The sequence below is a fragment of the Aythya fuligula genome, chromosome 1, assembly GCF_009819795.1.
Source record: "Aythya fuligula isolate bAytFul2 chromosome 1, bAytFul2.pri, whole genome shotgun sequence".
NCBI lineage: Eukaryota > Metazoa > Chordata > Aves > Anseriformes > Anatidae > Aythya > Aythya fuligula.
In genome coordinates this window covers 31,820,640-31,842,732 of record NC_045559.1, presented here as the reverse complement: position 1 = coordinate 31,842,732, position 22,093 = coordinate 31,820,640, and the positions used below count along the sequence as shown (strand labels likewise).

Sequence of the window (22,093 nt, the reverse complement as noted above, 5' to 3'; positions counted from 1 at the left end):
TGTGTCCTCTTTCAAGAGAATACTGTACCTACAGAGTAATATGCCCTCTTGAGTTTTCCATTGATGATCCTTGGATCATCTATATCCAGAGTGAGTGCATTTGCACATATAAAAGAAAAAAAAAATGGGAGCTTTTCTCTTTCTTTCTTTGCATTAAATATTGTCTATCAGTGTGTTTTGTAAGGTGCTTGCTGTGCTACCAGTGTACTCTTAAGAGGAATTGCTTTTTTAGCCTGACAGTGTGGAAAGGGATAAAAAACTGTTTTTAGGATATTGATCATCCTTATGGGGATGTAAGCTGGTCAGTCTATTAGAGGATTGTAAATGGTTATAGAATTACTATAACAGAAATTTCTTAATGTCTTAGACTGGGGCTCAGGACTGCCTAAGTGATTCTGCAGCTGATGTGGATGCAAGACTAAGGATAACAGTTTTGAAAATAGTTGTCTAAATTTTATCCAGGCCCCACTGGAGTTACAAAGGGTCTGATCTGATACTTAGGTTTCTCTTCCTCTCACTGGTGTTGGTGGGAGATGCTTGCTGCAGCACATATAAGAGTCTGTCTTGTGCTGGAGGTGCCAGCAGCTTCTCCATGAAGTACCAGGAGACACAGTACCCCAAGTGCCTGACTCAAGCAAAGCTGCTTGCAGTTACTTAGTTTTGTGGTTTACTTGTTTTTAAATTTGCACAATCATATTTAAGCAGAAGTTTACAGCTACTTACTGTCTGCTGTCTTTTTATTTGTGTTTTTTTACTAATAAGATATTTTCATTCCTTCAGTGAAACAACAACCATGCATTAACCTAAATAACTTAAACTTCAGCATTACTTCATGTCTTCTTCAGTTAAAAAAAATAATAATAATAAAGAACAAAACTTCAAAAAGCTCATAAGTTGAAACCCCTAGTATCAGAACACTAGTGAATTACCTCTTGCATGGTGAAGTTTCTGTTTTACTGTAAGATCTGTTAAATAGGAGATTTGGATACATGGAAATACAGATCTGTAATTTGATGAATATGTGAAAGAAAATGATGCCAAATCTGTATACTGAAATGCTGTTCCTGTATTTCTGGAAAGCTTACACTTTGCCCATAAGGATTTACTGCACTTTTCAGATTATTTTTTTCCCCCATAATCCTGACCTGTTGAATGTACCTTTTTAATTTATTCCATATAACATTACATTAACATGAAGTGAAAAATCTCCCTGGAAAAAGTATTATTCAAAAGTGGATAATTTTTTCCTATGAGTTGGCAAAATTCTATAACTTACTGTCTCTCAAAGCAACAAAAAATAAAATTTCAGATGATTTATCAATTGCATTAACTGGAAAGCTAAAATGATCATAGAATCACAGAATGGGTTGGGATTGAAGGGACCTCTAGGACCACCGAGCTCCAACTCCCTGCCATGGACAGGAACACCTCCCACTAGACCAGGTTGCCCAAAGCCCCATCCAGCCTGGCCTTGAACATTTCCAGGGATGGGGCATCCACAGCTGCTCTGGGCAGCCTGTGCCAGGGCCTCACCACCCTCACAGTAAAGAATTCCTTCCTTATATCTAATCTAAATCTGCCCTCTTTTAGTTTAAAGCCATTCCCCTTTGTCCTATCACTACACTCCCTGACCAAGAGTCCCTCCCCAGCTTTCCTGCAGACCCCCTGTAGGTACTGGAAGTTACCCAGTATATGCTCTTTAGGTATATGGTCTTCCTGGAGCATTCTCTTCTCCAGGCTGAACAACCCCGATTCCCTCAGCCTGGCTTTGTAGGGGAGATGCTCCAGCCCCTTGATCATTATTGTGGCCCTCATCTGGCCTCGTTCTAACAGGCCCAGGTCCTTCTTGTGCTGGGGACCACAGGGCTGAACAGAGCACTCCAGGTGGGGTCTCACAAGAGAGGATTAGAGGGGGAGAATCACCTCCCTCAACCTCCTGATGAATTGAAAGGGGTTTTTTTGAGAGCAAAAATATTTAATTTAGAAACATTTAGTGGAATTGTCTAGCACACAAGTAAAAGGCAAGTTGTCACCAAATCAGCACCCTTAGCATTTTGCAAATATAATTATAGTTTCAAGAGAAACACTCTATCCATTGCATTGTGTGATAAATGAAATGTATTGCTTTATTCTGCAATGACTTAGTATTAAACACATTTGTGGTTTAAACCTTTAAGATTACACATATAAATGTCTACAAATATATAAAAATCCCTGTATATCAAGGGCAAGAAATTCAGCTGAGATTCGATTTAATGTAATGAAGTTACTCTTGTGAAAAATGTTTCAGTATTAGCAGGTTAATTTGACATAGTTGCTTGTTCTGTATTTTAAAAACTTATCTCCAGCCAGGTTTTGCCTGGCTTTGTACTGAAAGATGTATGTTCTGAGCTTCATTTCCTGAAAATAGATTTTTATTTTTTTATTTTTTTGTATTTTAAAGTGCTTGAATGTAGTAATTTAGTGTGTAATGCTAGTGACACGGAAAACAAATAAAAGGCAGAGAAGTATTTTAGGTGCTTGGAAAGGAAGTCAATATTTATATCTTTTTTTCTGACATCCATGTAGAAATTAAATTTTTATTTGAGTATCAATTCTGTAGCTGATTGTAAAGGCAATGTTTGTCCAAGTGTAAAAGTACAGGGTAAATTGTAGAACAAAGTAAATGTGTTCTCTTTCCAGACACAAAATGAAATGTCTCCATTTATCAAAACGTTTTGTTAGTATAACATAAAATAGACAGGTTAACAAAAAGAAAAAAGAAAAAGAAAAATAAGAAAAGAAAAAGACTTAAGTGCTTGCTTTTAGAAAGTTCATGATCCAAAATAATCCAGCTGAGTTGCCACCTCATTTGTAAAATGCTTCAGATACTCTTTGTTTGACTGAAAGTTCCCTGGGACCTGCAGCTCTGCTTTGCAGGTGACAGGGATAGCCCTGGTCTGAAGAGTTCAAGACCAACCTCACTGCAGCCCAGGAGGTTAGCGGAGTAATGGCTCATTCTCCAAAACAGAATAATCTGTCAGATAAGCCCTACTCATGTCAAACGCATACTGTTGGGATAGGCTTCATAAAATATGTCTGCAGCTCCAGTGGTTTTATGTCAGAGTGGGAGATGTCCTAGAGCTAGCCTGGCATATCATAGCAATTTTCTGGAAGAAACAGAAGAGCCAGGGAATATCAGGGGCAGGGCTGAATCTCCAAGGCCTGCTCTGTAAACTGGAAAGTTTGCTTAATACATCTTCTCTGGCCTCTGTGCCACATACAGTGAGATACCCAAAGCTCCTGGAAAGGTGTCAGAGCAAGCTTGACTGCATAGCCTAATGGTTGGAAACATCATATCCATATTTTGCATTTTTCTTTCTTTAAAGCTTATATTAAGCATGGTAAGCATAATGCGTACATGAAAATAGCAATATCCTTAGTAGGAACAGAAGGCTGATTGTGAGACTGGCTGGCATGGGAGACTGAGCTCAGATATTCATCAGTGACTATTTGAATGAAAGAACAATGTGTGATGGGGATCTGATCAATAATGCTAGGTACAATAGAAATGGCATAGAAATTTCAGATACATACAGTAGATATGTCAGAATATAGAGGCTTATTCATATAGTTGTAGAGTCCATCTGGGGCTCCTCCACAGATTCTTCGGATTTTCTTATTACTCTGAGATTTTTAGTGAAGTAATGAAACATACTTCTCTTTACAGTGTTCTGTTTCCTGTGGAAAAGGTTTGAAGTATCGTGATGTGCATTGCTTTAACAGCTTCCAAGCTAAAATAGAGGAAGGAAACTGCAGACATTTAAAAAAACCACGGACATACAAAATCTGTAGAGCTGGAAGATGTCCTGCTTGGAAAGCGAGCAGATGGAAAGAGGTATGTGAAGTCTGCTATAATTATGTTCTTCTCTTCTATAAAAGTACAAGGCAATATCATATTCATAACACAGTCCTTCAATAAAAATAAGTGTCTGCAAATTTTTACATGCAAATCACAATTAAATTTGAATATCTGCAAGAAGTTCATTGCTTTTTTTTTTTTTTTTTTTTAATATTTTACAAGAAATATTTCTGAAAATTTAAAGTATTTGGTAATCTGAACCTTGTACAGAATAGTTACTTGCAACTTTCCATGACTTGAAAATTCAAAATATCAGTAAAATTTAGAAGTTTACTTCTCACCTACACTGACAAATTCAGTAGTACTTCTGCTGTTGCTGTCATAGTCTGAATATTGAAGTAAAGCCAGGTCTGTGGGGGAAGGAGAAGAAAAATGGCTTGTGGACACAAATACATGGTCTCTCCACCCCACATTGAGGTTGTAAAATATCTCTCACCTTGTTAGAATCATAAAATCATTTAGGTTAGAAAGGCCTCTAAGATCATAAAGTCCAACCTAGTTAACCTAGCACTGCCAATACTATCACTAAACCATGTTCCTAAGGATATCTTCTGAATGCCTCCAGTGATGGTTACTTAACCACTTCCCTGGGCAGCCTGTTCCAATGCTGCACAACCCTTTCAGTGAAGAAATTTTTCCTAATATAAACCTCTCTTGGTGCAACTTGCTGTCATTTCCTCTTGTCCTATCACATTTTGTTATGAAGAAGAGACCAACCCCTCTCCTGCTACAAACTTCCTTTGAGGTAGTTGTAGAGAGCACTAAGGCTTCTCCTGAGCCTCCTCTTCTCCAGACTAAACAACTTCAGTGCCATCAGCCGCTCCTCACAGGACTTGTGCTCCAAGCCCTCCACCAGCTTCATAGCCCTTCTCTGGACACACTCCAGGGCCTTGATGTCCTTCTTGTAGTGAGGGACCCAAAACTGAACACAGTACTCGAGGTGTGGCCTCACCAGAGCTGAGTACAGGGGGAAAATCACCTCCCAGCTCCTTCTGGCCACGTTATTTCTGACACAAGCCAGGATGCCATTGGCCTTTGGCCACCTGAGCACGCTGCTGGTTCATATTCAGCCGGCTACTGACCAGCACCCCAGGTTCTTTTCCACCAGGCAGCTGTTGCAAAATTGTGTTCAGCTCAGCACATTGCAGTATTTTGCATTTCACTCGATATTTCCATACCTTCTCATATAGGAAAACACTCATTTCCATTTAGAAGTCTGCTCTAAAGCTGATTGCAGCTGATGCCTTGTTTTCTGTTAAATGCAAAAATACTTCTTTTATTTGAGAAATAGAAACCAGATCTTATTTTCAAGCAAATGGCATAACCATTAACCTACATGCTCATTCTCTTGCTACACAGATCTATGAAGAATTGCATGGAGAGTGAAATAGCTCTCTTCCATTTTATTTTCCTTTTCACCTGAGGTCAATGGGTACTATGTTGGTTTAACTCAAACAGTATGAAAGAAGAAGAAAATGTTCCAAACAGGTTTTGGTTTTGTCATTCATTTGTAGACTTTTGTTTTACCCTCCTGTATTAATCCATCAGTGTAACATTTCTGAATCACAATAGAAATTCCTATTATGGAAAAAAATGATCAGTCTCAGATGATTGCTACTAGCAGGCCCAGGACACCCTAGAGAGGGAGAGTTTATCTGTCAAAAGAAATGGGTGCAGTAAGGGCCTGGCTGCTGCCTAAAACAGGGGCTAGAGGTAGAGATTGTACAAGAGTCAGGAATGTCAATTCACATGTCCCGATAAGACCGATGCATGTAAGTTCACACATCAGAAAAACTGGTAGGCTATTACACTCAGATTGAAGAACAAGATTAAAAAACAACTTACTTTGTAAAGAGGATGTGAGTTACTACCCCAAGCATTAAAGACCATACCTGAGTGATAAGGAGTGTTGAAGGATACACAAAGGTACAGAAACAGATGCTCTCTAGTGTTATCTATCTTTAACCATTTGGTAATTCTGTGATTTCATTAAAAGACCCAGATTCAACCTTTTAGAGGGAAACATGGAAACTTTGGATATTACAGAAGGGGGTGATGCAAGTTCCGTTCCAAAATGGTGGTGATAAAATGCAGGCTGCCATTTATTACCAGTCTCCACAATTTTGCCACATCTGATAGAGCAATATCTGCTTTATGATTAGGTTGAGTCTTTAGGTATGTTTTGGGATCTAATTGTGCTTCTGACTGGGGTAAAAGAGAATGTCTATTGCAGCAAAGTCTTTGTATTAAGTATTGCTTAGTAAACTACCATTGCAGTTAACTCCTTTTGGCCAGAGATAAGGAGAAGAGACATATGGTAGACAGGTTTTGAACTATTTTAAGTTCATCATAATTTAAAATCCTTAGTACTACCTGCAAAAGAGAGACAATAGCCTCAAAATGCTGCATCATTTGCAAGATTTTTCTAGAATGAAATACTGAGGTTCTTTTTCTTTCAGTTTAATATTTGCATTTTACAATAACAGGCAAGACTGACATTCTTCAATTGAATAATGAAATAAGGTGAACTCAGTACTTTGAACTGTTTGATCCTGCAAACCCTTAAACTTCTGTTTTGCATATGCATATGCTGATTGTTCCTACTGTGAATTAAGATAAGCAGACAGATCAATCTAGGCATATTGGATGCATTTTTTTCTGTATATCTTAGAGGCTTTGATTTTAATTGTAACGTACATTTTCATCGTAAATTTATTCAGATAATATGGTGGGGTCTGCAGATTGTATTTTAAATAATATTCTAATAACACTCGCTAATGGAAACTGTGACACTTTCTGTTGACTGTCTCATTTCACACTGACATAACTAATTTTGATTCATTTCAGTGTTCTGTGTCTTGCGGAGTGGGGATTCAGCAAAGGGACATCTACTGTCAGCTGAAGGGCTTGGGTCAAGTGAATGAAGCTGTGTGTAATCACGCTGCACGACCCACTAGCCAGAGGCGCTGTTGGCTGCCTGCCTGTATGCAGTACCGCTGGTTGGCAGATGAATGGGAAGATGTAAGTAAGGCTTTCAACTTGTATGAAGTAACTATGAGTGATGTAATGAGTTTTTCTACTTTTTTCAGCTTTGGATATGTTTCTAGTAGCCTTTATGTTGCAGAATAACAAGTGAACATGCTGGATATTTTGAAGGTCAAATTTGCAAAACTGCTGTGGTAGGTCCCCAATGATACGATTGAGTCATTTTATTACAAAGGTCTTTATATATTGCAAAAAAGTTTTAATAAAACTTAATGATGAAATATACAAAAAACACTTTTTAGGAAGAGAAATATAGATGAAACATCAGCTGGAAGTAAAAACCTCAGCAGTAAAATCTTTGGGATTTTTTTTGTTTGTTTTTTCAAGAACTTCTAAATGGCAGACTAACCAGAAAAGAAGCAACAAAAGCAAACATACACTCAAGAAAATCTAACGGTACTTTCAGGAAAGAACTTTTTTTTTTTTTTTTTTTTAACATGATTACTATTTTCTACATGCAAAAATATGCGTTGTATCCATGTATGCACACACATGCACATATAGGTCGAGGGAGAGAGAAAACAAAATCCTGGATAATACCTGAAATGGTGTACAGGAGAGCCCGTCTCTTACTGTAACATTAAATAAAAACTCAATTTGTACAGTTGCAGCATCTTTATTCTGCCATGTTACATTTTTTAGGGCAACCCTTCTGAAACTTTGAATATGAAGACTCAAAAGTGTCAGAGACCTAATGATGTAGAACAGGCTACTGCTGGTATATAAATTATTTGTTGGTGTTTTGCAAAAACCTGGATAATATTCATGCAATTCTGGCATATAATCATCTGTTAAGCCACACTGAGAAAGGTGACAATATAGGTTTCTTCCAAGTGTTCGCTTCTAATGTGAACTTGTTAAAATCAGGAATTAGAGCAGAAATGGCTCAGAACGTTCTTTTATCAGAAATGTACATTTTCAGAAAGTGAGGGTGAGTTTTCCTTTCCTTTCAAACACTTGTATATTCTAGCTGGGTATTAAGAGCTCTTCACTACAAATGCATTGTGTTTCACAACATCATCTGTCTACTTCCTAAATTTTTCCACATTTTTACTGCTGTTTGCTTGAAATTCCCATGTTCAATTCTTTTCCCCCCCAAGATTCATACATAACCCTGAGCACTGACAGTAACTCTTCAGGTATTTATCTGTATCCCCCTCCTGGTGCAGTATGTACTCAAACTCAGAATATTTTCCCCAGCTGTCTGTGCTCTGAGTGCTCGTGTGTCATTTTCTTGCCTCACCAGTCACAGCATATGAGAAAAATTTCCAGATCTAGCATTTGTACAGCTTACAGCTGGGATGCTGGCTATTAGAAGCAGCCAGCTTTTTCATACCGCATATGCATTTTCATACTAAAAAGAAGAATCTCTACTGGAACAATATATAAGGCATACTGAAAAGTAGTCTTTTGCCTGTCCTCATTACCTAATGATTGGGTTATTCCTCATGTGCCTAATATTCTGACCTACTTCACGCCATTAAAAGGTGAGATGTCTCTGTAAGCTACAACAGCCAACTGTATCCATACTGCACCCCTGATACAAGTCCACACATCTTCACTCTCTGAGTGATGGGATTTCTTAAAGGCTTAATGCACATATGGCTTCCACTGCTGAGCCCCATTCTCTTGTAGATCTTCTGAACAGGCAGGTAAGCTCTCTCTCTGGTTTACACCCATTATTCTCTCTGATTTCCCACCATCCTGCTTGTGGCCTCACCTTTTCAAGAAAGTTGGCAAGCACTCAGATGGCAAGACTAGGACATTATAAGCACTTAATTCCCTAATCATGAGTCAATACTTGAATTTCTCCTTCAGGTGTTAAAACCTTACTCCTACCTAATGCAAGTGAATTTTTGTCTTTTTTTTTTTTTTTTTTCCCTCCAAAAAAGCCCGCTACAAAGAGTGATGAGAAGCTGATCTCAGATGGAATAAGGCTGTTGTTTTTCCACATCAGTAACATGATATCACTGATTGTTTTGCCTATTAATTTCTTGCTCACATGAAGAGAATAGAAGGCTAAAGCTTTTCATCTGAATGATTGTTTACCTGGGTCTCAGCTTGTTTAGAGCTTTCTGGTCAAGAGTGGTTTGTAAGCCCAGGTGTATATTTTGCAGCTTCTTTCAACAGTGTATTTATGTCAGTGAAATTTCTAAAGCAGTTGCTTGGGGCTCAGTGCTTGCTCATGAAGTTTGCAGGTGACACCAACTTGTGGAGATGGGTTAATATGCTGGAGGGCAGGGCTGCCATCCAGGGGGTCCAGACACACTGGAGGATGTGGTGGTTTTACTCAGGTGGGCAGCCGAGCTCCACCACAACCGCTCTCTCACTCCCCCTCTCCTCAAAGAGGAAGGGGGAGAAAATACAACACAGAGAACTTGAGGTTTGAGATAAGAAAGGTTTAATTAAAGGGAAAGGGAATGGGAGGAAAAAAACAGAGACAAAAGAAGCAATCAGTCCGTGCAGAAGCACAGAGAGAGGAAAAATTATTCTCTACTTCCCATCAGCGAGCGGTGTTCGGCCACGTCCTGGGAAGCAGGGCCTCAAACGCGTAGCGGTTGTTCAGGAGGAACAGCCCCCTCCCCCACGAGAGCCCCCCCTTTTATTGCTGAGTGTGACATCAGGTGTTATGGAATATCCCTTTGGTTGGTTTAGGTCAGCTGCCCCAGCAATGTCCCCTCCCCATCACTTGCCCACCCCCAGCCTGCTGGCTCTTGGGGGCTTGGAAGGAGTCCTGATGCTGTGCCAGCACTATGCAGCAATAGACACAACACTGGAGTGGTATCAGTGCTGTTCCAGCTACGAGTGCAGAGTACAGCACTGTGTGGGCTGCTGCAGGGAAAAGGTGACTCCAGCTCAGACAGACCCAACACAGAGGAATGGGCCGATGGCAACTTTCTGCATTTCAACAAGACAAAAGCAAAGTACTGCCCTGGGAACGAAGCAACCCTGCAGCAGCCCAGGCTGGGAGGAGCAGCCCTGAGGCCTGGTGGCAGCTGAGCCTGGGCCAGCCATGTGCCTGGCAGCAGTGATGGCCTGAACCATACAAACAGAGACCTGACAGTACATCAAGTGAACTGATACCTTGTTCTCAGCACTTGTTAGACCATGCATAGCTTCTACATTTAGTTTTGGTTCCCCGGTGCAAGAAAGACATTGACAAATGGGAGGTTGGATGGGGGCCGAGCAACCTGCCCATGAGGAGAACCTGAGGGAACTGGGCTTGGTCAGCCTAGAGAAGAGGCGGCTTTGGGGAGACCTATCAGTGGCCTTCCAGTATATACAAAGAAGTTGCCAAGAAGATGGAGTCAGGCTCTCCACACAGTGTTGCATGGTGGGACGGCACAACAGGAATAAAGGGAAGCTAGAGGTTCGAGCTGGCTATTAGGAAAAACTTTTCCCCCATGAAGACGATTTGGGCAGTAGAATGGACTGCCCAGGGAAGTTGTGCAGTCTCTTAAAAGTCTTCAAGGAAACTTGATAAAATTAGAGGTTTCCTCTCACAGAGCTGTTCTACCTTACATCTGTTTTCTGTACTTCAGGTTGGCACTTGGAGTAAATAACAATAAAATTTGAATGATACATTTGGCCTATACATCAGACCTTGATGAGTCTCCTAATTGACTGTGGTTGGGTCCAAATCCATATAAAGTTATGCTCAGAGTCAAAAGTGCCAAGTAGACAGTGGTATTGATTAATGCATCCACTGAGACTGGAGTTTATGTATTTGAGCCTTCCTTTATCACAGCCAATTCAAACAGGTTAGTTGAAGCATCTGGAGCTGGGGACGTGCTGTTGACCTGTATTATTACATAGCCCGTACCTCTGTATTATGTAGCCTGTACCTCTTTTCTGGATTTAGGTGGCAGCAAGGTTCACAGTCCATGCTGGCAGAGCTGCTGCTGATGCTCAGTCTCACAAACCTGCCATGGAAGGACGTCTAAGGACATTTGGGGCAAAGGCACAGTCTCAGTAGAGACTGCTGCCCAGAACTGCCCCTGGTTTTACTAATAGACAGTTCTGTTTTCTTTTGTTTTGTCAGTGTAATATCATGTTGTCCCTCCAGGGATAATTTATGTTTTGTTTTCAAGACCAAGTTATTCTTTCCATATTTCATTTAAATCCTATCTTGACTGTTTCCTTTTCATGCAGAAGAGCTTTTTCACTCAACCTATCATCTTAGCCTGACATTTTTATTTTCTGCTCCATCTCACCCAACAATTGCAGTGTCATGCCATTATGTACTGTTGTTTTTGCAGCTGATTGGAGGTATCTGAGCAATGAAAATAAAGGATTTTGATTCAGTGAGTAATTCAGTCCAATTCTGATAACACGTCAGAAAAGTTTTGGCTATCTGAATTTTAGTGATATGTGACAATTGACAAATAGCTTTATTCTGTAAATGACCAGTTTTGTTCCACATACCGTGATTGTTTTTCTCACACTCAGTGCTCGACATCATATAGAAGAGAGGAAATACACCGAAAGGTTAAGTGTGTGGATGAAAACCAGATCCAAGTGGATGAAAGCTTCTGTGATCCTGCCACAAAGCCTCCATCAACCAAAAACTGTAGGATAGCTCCCACTAAGTATATTGTGCTTACAGGAGACCTGTCACAGGTAAACTAACGATATTGCTCACATATTTTCATGTAATGTTACACTGAAGAGTATTTTACTGCTGTAAAATGTACTTTATGAGTGCAGAGGGAAAAAAAGCATATTTTCATCTGAACGAGGGTGCCCCAACTTTCTCTACAGTTAACCTTACAATCAACCATTGTTTATTGTAGTAACTCTGTCTACTACCAAACTCTGATTAGTAAGGGCTATGGGATAACAAGTTATTAGAAAGAAATAGTGCTTGGTTTTAGAGAAGCTTTTGCTCTAATGAGGGATGCTAAATAATGCTAAAATGAGTAGTGGTGGGAACATGAACAGGAAAAGGCAGTGCTAGGGACTGTTTGCTAAGTGTTATGATTAAGGGAGAGTCACCATAAATAAAATAATACAGCGGTGAAAGAGAGAGTGTTACCTTTGCCATTTGACACTGACTGTCGTCTGGTAGCCTGCCTGGGAGATATGAACACCTGCTGGAGGACAGCTGCCCTTACCACCAGACTCCTCTGCTAGCTTGAAAGGAAATGTCCTTACAAACTGATCTCACTGAAGCAAAGAGAAATTCCTTCCTTGATTTCAGTGAAATGTGGGATCAGTCTCTTGTTTCCCTTGCACTACCTACATGTATGTGCACGTACTGCAGCTGAGAGGGAACTGCTCTGGAGCCTCCATGAGCTCTGAGAAGATCTCCTTGGGTGTGTAATTACTGTAGACCTTCACTTCTGCACACTGATTAACTGAGATGTCACACATAGGATTAGAGGCTTTTGCCCAAATGAGGGATGACTTACCTGTAGCTGCAATGCTGTGGGAAGGTTCACCTCTGCAGAAATAATGCTTGTGCTTGGGGATTTGATTTTAGTGTTCAGCCAGCTGTGGGGTGGATTACCGGCAGAGGATCACATTCTGTGTTGGAATCCATTCTGTTCAAAACAAGCACGCCTACGGCCTTCGAACTGTGGCATATCGAGAATGCCCAGTAACACCCTCCCCATACATTTATACATGTAATATCAAAGGATGTTCACAAGGAGCTACCTGGAGAGTGGGGAAGTGGACCAAGGTGAGTACACATGTGCAAACTGATTTTTGATAGCTGCCTCAAACACAAATGCATGCCAAGATATTTGGCTGACAAACTTATGTTAATTATTTGCTACCTTCTAAACTAACTTTTGATTGCTATCCATGTCTAGTGCTCAGTTACTTGTGGAGTGGGAGTAAAGGAAAGAACAGTAGCATGTATGACTGAAAATGGCTTATCCAGTGACTTGTGCCTGCCACATTTAAAACCAGATACCAGAAAGATCTGCCATGCAGAAGAATGTAAGTGGAAGCTGTAATTTTAGGGTGAACTTAACGTTTTCCCAGTTTATTTATTTAAAAGCAATGATTATATTTGGAGAATAATTATGGAAAAGTCCTAGAACTAAACTCTGATCAGGAAATATTAATATGATTCAATCCTTCACTTTGAAGGTGAAATACTTTCTACCTGCAAAGATATCCAGGTTAAAAAAGGGATTAGAAAAGACGGTGAATACCTACTCAACATTAAAGGACGGATGATAAAGGTACTCTTAATATTTATGAGCACATATTTTTATTAAATAATACTTTTTTAATAAAGATTTTGCTAAAGGGTTGTATTTTCTCTGGCAGATTTATTGTTCAGGCATGCATTTAGAGAATCCCAGAGAATATTTGACGTTGGTAAAAGGTGAAGCAGACAATTTTTCTGAAGTATATGGATTCAGGTACAAATGTGTTTTTTTTTAATTTTATGAAGTGCATTTATATCTCCCAAAATGAAACAATAAAATAATAGTTACCTGATAAGAGTTAATAATATTTATCTGATAAGAACAGATTAATATATATATTTTTTTACTTTATTTTCTGTTTTGGGTATCTAGGCATATAAATACGTGCAGAAATGTGGATACTTCCAAGCTGGGCTTGAGATAATTGCACTAAATGATTATAATTTTTTTTTTCTGTCTTGATTTTAGTAGAAAATGATTGAATCCACATTAGTATTTCAGCTGAGCCAAGGCTAATGGCTGAGCTTCTTGTTCAGTAACTGTCGGTTAATTTTCTATATGTGGCATAGTTCAATGCAATTATTTTTCACTCTGATGTTCTGTTATGGAAAAACGTCAAAAGGAAAACTAAATCCTTGCTGTTCTCTAGGTTACAGAATCCATATGAATGTCCTTTCAATGGAAGCAGAAGGCAAGACTGTGCCTGTCGAAATGATTACCTTGCAGCTGGCTTCACAATTTTTAGCAAAATAAGATTTGATGTAGACTCCATGCAAATTAGAAGTAAGCATTTTAGTAGTTTTAGCTGATGTGAGCCTTTGTTGATACTGTGCATGGTCGCGATTACCAAACTTTCATTTGAACACACTCATGGATCTAATGATGCAATTTTTGGGTGAAGAAAATTTGTTAGTTTGTCCCACATGGTCAAGTGGCATGAATTTTACAGTTTCATATTTAAGTGATTTTGTAAATATTTTGTTCCCATTATTCCATTTCCTTTTAGCCACTGGCACATTCTTCTTGGGAAAGTCTTGCCATGCCATCATTAATCCCTCTCAGACCATGGTAGAAAGGCCCAAAGGATGGGGGATCTTGCAGCACTTTGAAGCCCATCTGAAGGTGGCAAGCTGAGCCACAGCCAGCTCACGTGGACCTATGTCAGTCTTCCTCCTATCCCCATCCTGTCTCAGAAAGCAAACTGGGCTTGTAGATTGGGTTGATGTGGCATAAACCAGAATGTCAAAAAAGAGAAAAAAAAGATTGTTGTTTCACACAGTTTTCACCTGGTCTTCTAATGCAGCACTTCTAGTGTTGAGTAATTTTCTGTTTTCTAGCCACAGATTTTCTTTTTGCTCAGACTATACTTGGGAGAGCAGTTCCGTTTGCTACAGCTGGAGATTGCTACAGTGCTGCCAGATGTCCTCAGGTATTTATGATTCCTTCTCCCCTTGAAATGTGCACAGAGGAGAAAAAAAAAGTCTGTGTGACTGGTTTAGAGCTGTAACTCTAAAACACCTAAAATCTGTTCTGTCTGGTCTTTGTACGACTTTATAAGTGTTTGTTGTTTTTTTTTGTCTTACTGCTTTCTCTCCTGTTTCACCATCTCTTTTTTTTTTTTTCTGTTTCTACCGCAAATTGTTTACTCCATGATTTGCCTTTAGGCTCCCTGTAGCTGTATCAATTTTTGTACTGCTTTCATGTATTGCTCTCCCTCCCTCTTGAATACCTGGATGTGAGGTATCCTTTGTTTTCCCTTCTCAGTCTTCCTTCTCCTTTTATTTAACCCTGTGATTTTTTTCTTTTCTAATCTGTTTCTTTCCTGACTCTGCATAGCTTTGAAGGCTGCCAGAGAAATTGATCCTGTTTAGTACATGAATTCAAGTTATACATCTATTGGTGTGTCTACGTTATTGTTTTAGTTTGTATTGGCTGGTGTTTCTTAAGCAAATCTCTCTTGTCCCAGTTTACTGTTTGTAGTTTTGCAACATGGAGCAGTCTTGGGACACATGAACCTCCAGATGAAAATAAATCAAAGCTCCAGACTGACCCTAGTGAATGCCAACTGCTAATGTGTATTCAGTCTGTGGGACTCGATGAGAGTTAGCCCAGTGTAAAACCCTGATTTGTGTATTGCATACTGTACATTAGGTTCTCTGACCCAACTTTTTCACTTTACAGATTTGCTCATACTTCAGTGTAATTGATAACACAGACATAGCCCTAGTCTGACCTAGTCAACCTAGGCTGCCCCTGGAGTCCACTAGCAGAAATGGGATCCCCTAGAACACAGTACCTCTAACCTTACCCTATTAGACATTTTATGGTTGACCATCCTCTGGAAGCACATATTTCTTTACTCTGATTATAAAGAGAGTTACGACTCACTAGCTCAGACTTGCATGGATGTGAATCCCTGTTTTCTGTCTAATCTGGGTGCCTAAAATTGACAGGCTATATGCATGGATGCATTCAAGGGCTGGTAGGACCTACAGTTTAGGTACAAATTAGAGTACCTAATTTAAAAAGTACCTAATTTTAAAAGTACCTAAATTAGACAAACTAAGTCCCTAACATGGAAACAGTTGGAATTCATTACAATGTTGGATGCCTTCAACCTGCAAACTCTTCAGGCTTAATGCAATACATGTCTATCTGCAACCTGTAATTTTTGTTGGAAGACACTTTGCTCATGTGTTTTTCACTGCTGCGTTTTCATCTGTGAGATGGGCATTGAAACTACTGCTCTGAGTCTGTATGTAGATAAAAAGCCTCAGTTACTTCACTCTGTCCTTGAAATCTGTTCCTGGTCTTGAGTTTACTGCATGACAGACAGCTGTTATGCTGTCATTGTAACTGCACATAGCACTTTTAATTTATTTTTACAAAATGATACCCCTGTAAAAGTAGTCACTTTGGGCCTGTTAATTGTGGAAAGCATTTCACACTATTTGAATGAATATCCCCCAGCTGCTTTATTCGTTAATAGAAATCTACAGAAACAATAAAATACAGAAGCTACAAAATGTAATGGAGATTTTATCTTTCCTTAAACTTTGGTCTTGTGTTTTAAGCAATTTTAACTAGGTCTGAATACAGAAATACAGGCCTTCAGTGAACTGGATGGGGGTTTCAGATTACAGTGTTGCCTAAAACAACAGTTAGGCTCTTTGTGGAGCTAACATATATTTTAAGCATACTGCACTTCTGTGTGAATGCAATTTAATCATTTTCTGTACCCCAGTTTGTTTACCAAGCTTAGTTCTGTTAGTTCTGTGTTCAGGCTCTTCAAACAGATACTGCAGATCAGCTGTTTCACAGGTGCTACTTACTGCAGAGTAACTTGTTCATGCATCTCTGTGTCCCGAGAGTCAAAAATTAGGAAATATGTGATGTAACAAAGCCAGGTTAAGCATGCCTCTTTGAGTACTTTAGGTATAACTAAATATACCCTAAGTTATGTGTGTAGCTATGCCAAAGTAAAGTGTTTTAGTGTTTTGAAGTCTGTTCAAAAGCTCTGTGTTTTACCTTTTGTTTTTGTTCTGTTAGGGACAGTTCAGCATTAATTTGTCTGGTACAGGACTGAGATTATCCAGTACAGTTAGGTGGACTGCTCAGGGCAACTATGCAACTGCTGACATACACAAATCTCACGTAAGTCAATGTTGTTTTCCTTTACCTACAATTATGGCTTGGAATATGTCTCAGGAGGCGCTGCTGATGACATTCTAGTGCAATGCTAGTTATGAATCAACTATAGTGCTCAAGGTCTCTGATCTGTCTAAATTTTATTTCAAGTGCAGTATGAGACCTAAGCCTGATAATTTCATTTTAACAATCTCATGGAATGTTTAATAACACCTCCCAGAATCTAATTCAAATCAACACTGCCTACCTAGCCTTCTCTTACTGGTTTTAAGGGCCTATTTCCATATTAATTAAGTTCATTAAAAAAATTGGAGATACCTACTATTGCCTCATAAAAAATACCATTTTATTGAAGATACCTACTACAGAAGATTCTTACAGATTGCTTACCTCCAACTTGATTCATATGGGAAACCAAAAGATCTGTTGAAAAAGAAGAGTAAAGATGCATAATTTAGGAAAACATTGGATAGTAAGCTGGGAAAGAAGGTATACAACACTAACGATAAAGGATCTCTGTGCCTGTTCCATTAATTTGATGCTCACTTGATTTAGTGTTTGTAGGTTTGATTTGTCAAAAGGTCTATTGTGTGCAAACCTCAAGGATTTTTTTGTACAACTATGATTTCAGTTACTTCTCTTGATTGATTGCTTTCTCTGTCTCATTTCCAGGATGGTACTAAAATATATGGAAGATGTGGAGGATTTTGTGGGAAATGTATTCCTAACACAATTACTGGTCTTGAGCTTCAAATACAGTGAGAACTCTGGTGTGGTAAGAACATCAAAGTGCAACATCTGTCATTTAGGTGCAAATTGTAGGTGCTGTGTATATATGTATTTTTTTAATTTTCATCTCTGTAATACTCATTACTGTAATGCTCACTGCTAAGAATTCCGTTCTGTTTTCTTCAGTGTTTATTTGGGGAGGTGCTACCTGTCTGTGAGCTAAGAAGTATGTAAATCACAATCATAAACCTTCAGGTTTTCATGGAGAGGCATTCATTCAATGTATAGTAGGTATATCAACTAGTAAATTGCACTGAGATTGCTAACATGGGTAACACCTTGAACTGTGCCATAATTGCAATACATTACCTACAACTTATTGGTGCAATTCTGTATGCAATATTCAGTAAAATACATACGGTACTGATTTTCTTGATCAGCTACACTAAAATGTAGAAAAGAAATAAAAGTCATTCCTATATAGAGAAAAGAGGTAATAGTTTCAGATCTTTCAACTTTGTGAAACCTGTTAGGAATTTCTGTCAATTTTTTAATTTACAGCAGAAAACTATATAACCAGTGTATTTTCCCCTGAGATCAATAGATCTGTGTTTCTCTGTCAGTAAAAGCATTTTTCCCCATACCTGTCATTATATCTATTGTGGTGCTCAAATACTAGCAGCAATGCTGAAAGTGTGGTTTAACCTCTATAGTCTCTATAGCACGTTAAACATCTAGGCTTAGTTTTTTGTGGTTACAGAAAGAGATAAATAAGGAGAAAAATTGCTTGGAAATCTGATTTTAAACCCTGCCTCTCAGCAAAGAATACTGTAAAAGGAGCATGTTTTGTTTACATACCACTTGTATGTGATTGTATGAATATGCATTTACTTAAACCCTTTCCATATACCCCTTATTCCATTAGCATATTTGTAATGGCTGTAGCATGCCTCCCTTTTATATTCCAACTCAATACAGTTTTCAGTAACCTTAGGAAAACTCTGGGGCAGAGGCAGCGTGGCTGGTGTCCACCTTTGACTCCGTTTGATATTTTTGAAAGGCTATAAGTAAAGCTCTAACATCTGCTAGTTAAAATTATGTCTTCCAAAAAAGTAAGTATATGAAAGAGTTATACAGTTTTAAAAATTATCTAGATGGTTGATTTGTTGTTTTGGATTGCATTACAGTCCAGAACCATAGAAGTATATGCTTATAAAGATAATGCGTTTCAGGGCCAACACTCAGGTATTCTGAATAAAATTTACTACCTGCATAATAACATGTATGATGTACTGGATAACTAGACATTTATTTTTCTTTCTGACAATGTGCATTCTGTAAACCAAATATCTGTTTTGCATGCCAGTAAAATTGTTAGATCAAATGGCAGCTATATCATATTTCTACCCACAAGGAGTTAGCCATGAATTAGCAATATGTATTAATTAAAACCAAGACTGTACCACATAAGTCTAAGCAGCTACTTTTAGATAACACATGTAGGTAATTATTTTGTGATCTCTGCATCAGAAATGTATTTTTGCACTATGTGCCTTATATTAGTTGTAAACATTAATAAGAATATAAAACATTATTTTCCTAGAAATGTTTACATTTATAATTAAAATCTTATAATTTATAAAGTATTTATATAATAAATATGCTTGTGTGAATGGTACTTGAGTCCTTTTGCTTTTTTTTTTTTTAATCAAATAACACAGAACATTGCAAAAATGTGTCAACTTGTTTATGCACAGAATAACTATGATATTAATACTGCCTCACCATTATAGATAAAGACTTATACTGGAATAACTGTCATATAGGCAAGTTGTAGTCATACAAACATTTTCCATGGAAGCAAATACAACTTTGGAGGTACAAACCACATCTGCAGGCTCTTTCCAGCCCCTACCCTTGTGTTCACCTATACATTTCTTGTGGGGTTGCCCCATAGATCATTCACTGAAATGAATCCACTGGTCAGTTCTTCTAATTATTTAATAGCATGGTCCCTCAACAGCTGCTTTGGCAGAAGGTGAACTGAAATCTGCCTCCATCTACAGGAGGATCATTCTCTTTTCAGCCCTGAAACACACTGGTCACAGGCTGGGAAATGCTCAGCTCTTCTGCTGCAGAATCAGTCTGCAAATCCACTACCAGATCAAGTGACTTTAATCTGATACTCAATGTAGCATATTCTTAGGTAATAGTAGTGATTTTTGAATAAAAATGTTTCTATAATTAAAGTATACCCTGTGACCACGTTAAATTTTTGCATGAAACAGCATTGCATCATATTATTTTTTTCATCCTTTCTTTCCTTTTTTTTTGTTTTGGGATTTCAGCCCTACTCTAGGGAGACAATACTTGTGTGTTCTGGCACTATATTATTTTCATGTTATGATTCTGATTTTATTGAAAAACAGGGCTTAATCAATCCATTTAAACTTCCGATAAATTTAATCTTGTGGGCAATTTGAGGAAAACATGAGCCTGATGAATTTGGAAACTTGGTGATGCTGACAAGTTAAAAGGTTTAATAAAAGGAGAATCATGTGCTGTACTTACTGGGCTTCTGTTTCTTTTAACTGACGTGCCCAGAAACCTGCATCACAGCCCAGCTGGGTGCCAGCACAGCCGGGTGCTTGGTGAGAGGCTGAAGGCTCTACCAGGTGGGTCTGTGCCTGCCGAGCTGGCACCACTGGTCACAGGCAAGTGGTTCTCCAGCCTTGGCTGATGTCTGGGAAAGGAAACATTGAACTGTCCCATCACTCATCCATACAGAAAAAAAAATAAACTAATTGAGGAAAGATAATAGTTAAAGAGGACTGTAATGATAATTTTCCCCTGGATGTCTTCTAGACCACGTTCAATCCCATCAGCTACTAGGTGACACAACTTGTTTGTGTATGCACACACACACACATCGAGTACTTGTCTGAATGTTGAAGAGGGACTATACGTAAAGAAAACAACTCCTGTAGCCTTGAATGTGGATAGCATAACTTCTCAGATTTGTTTACTATCTGAAATAAAAATTATGCATAACTAGGAGGGGTTTTATGTCTTAACAGTTTTATTGTGGTAACACATGAGATCCTTGAGAAATTCCGAATCTGAATAAAATACTACAAGTAGATTCCTGAAACTTGATGACTTGTTGTTCTGTGGCTGTCAAAACCGCATGTGAATGAGAAGTGAAAAAGAGATACGTTATAATACTTTAACCTCACATTAAAAATTAGAGAACAGAAAAATAACACACAAAAACAGTCTTAAAGCATGATAATTGAATTTTAATAGGAAATAAATATTAAAATGAGGAGTATATATATACATTACAGTTGAGATTCCATGCTCACATAAATCCATGCTGAACCTATGTATTTATTTATAAATTAAAACAATTCCGAGTTGTACTCTAAAGAACCCCACCAGAACCTTTTCCAAAAATTAACTTTCATACCATATACTTCCCTGTTTCATTTGTAGATGTGGTACTTGAACCATGAAATGTCACAGGCTAGCCTTAAATGCCTTTATATTTGCTCAGGTGTTGAACAATTCTGCAGTATTTTGCTCACTTAACACAGGTAAGAGCAGCCTGGCAGAACTGGTAGGAGATAACATCCTCAAAGCTAGAGAGTGGCAGCCCTGGGGAAGAATTTGCATCCTATGGACCAGCTCCTCGTCTTGTTCTTGTAAGGCCTGCTCTGTTCTTCTGGTCATCATCTCCTGAGCCTTTACATCTTTTCAGGATGGCCTTGTTGTGGTTATGCATTAACAAAAACTTTGAGGGGGGTCTCATGAGCCCCCTGTCTCTCTCTGGTGTGCTTTGGAAATATGCTGAATAACTCGTAGAAGAACAGTATTGCTTTTAAAGTTCATTCCTGCTTCACACTACTGGCTTAGAGCAGTAACTAGGATAAGAGCAAAGGAAAATTATCTTCTGCATTATATTCAAACAGAAGAACAAGATATCTGACTTGGAGCTGAATCCGACGTTTACCGTCATCCACAGAAGGTGGGTTTCTTTTGCACAATTAAGTTTATTTTGCAATACCACAGCTTGAGAGGCTTTTCTGGGCTATGTTTATCCTGGCCTTAGAGAAGTAATCTGTGCTCTGTTTCTGATAAATTTCTTCTTGTGTTCAGTTATGACAGATATTCCTTTGAATTGGCTGTATAAAAATACTGTAGCAGCAGAGCAGAGCAAAGATCTAACTGTATTTATGTCTATATTCTGTCTTTAAACATGAACAGCTGTGCATACATTCATCTGTCTCATGTCTGACTCTGTGCTGCCATCCAGAACCTTTTCCTTTTTAATAAACAAATGTTTCCTTCTTTAATCTGTGTGTGTGTTTTTTTTCTCCGTTCCTGCAACAAAATTTTCTTGTCTGCATATGTTTTTCAAATCTTATTTGTATAATTAAACAAAGCATGCAACACAGAGAGCCCACTTGGCAAATGGTCGCTCTCTACTCTCTCTCAGAGCAGCTGAAATAAAATACACTATTTCTGTCTTGCACACCATTACTATTTTGTTTTGGAAAGCAAAATCCTGCATTTATGAATACTGAAAGACTCTTTTTGAAATCCC

General features: G+C 38.6%; 1 protein-coding gene across 4 annotated transcripts in view; it reads left to right on the top strand.

Annotated features, from left to right (window-relative positions):
* ADAMTS20 (ADAM metallopeptidase with thrombospondin type 1 motif 20) overlaps positions 1-19,052 on the top strand; it is a 95,714-nt gene extending 76,662 nt beyond the window's left edge. For 3 of the 4 annotated variants that reach the window (XM_032200058.1, XM_032200049.1, XM_032200074.1), the window contains exons 29-39: positions 3,710-3,877; positions 6,749-6,922; positions 11,396-11,566; positions 12,429-12,629; positions 12,763-12,892; positions 13,046-13,140; positions 13,229-13,323; positions 13,760-13,893; positions 14,448-14,539; positions 16,660-16,764; positions 17,431-19,052. In XM_032200058.1, coding sequence (XP_032055949.1) covers positions 3,710-3,877; positions 6,749-6,922; positions 11,396-11,566; positions 12,429-12,629; positions 12,763-12,892; positions 13,046-13,140; positions 13,229-13,323; positions 13,760-13,893; positions 14,448-14,539; positions 16,660-16,764; positions 17,431-17,520 — 1,455 coding nt within the window. In that variant the 3' untranslated portion in view covers positions 17,521-19,052. Of the gene's footprint in view, positions 1-3,709; positions 3,878-6,748; positions 6,923-11,395; positions 11,567-12,428; positions 12,630-12,762; positions 12,893-13,045; positions 13,141-13,228; positions 13,324-13,759; positions 13,894-14,447; positions 14,540-16,659; positions 16,765-17,430 lie in introns of those variants that run through there. The other variant, XM_032200067.1, reaches the window with a different exon arrangement.
* The last annotated feature ends 3,041 nt before the right edge of the window (positions 19,053-22,093 follow it).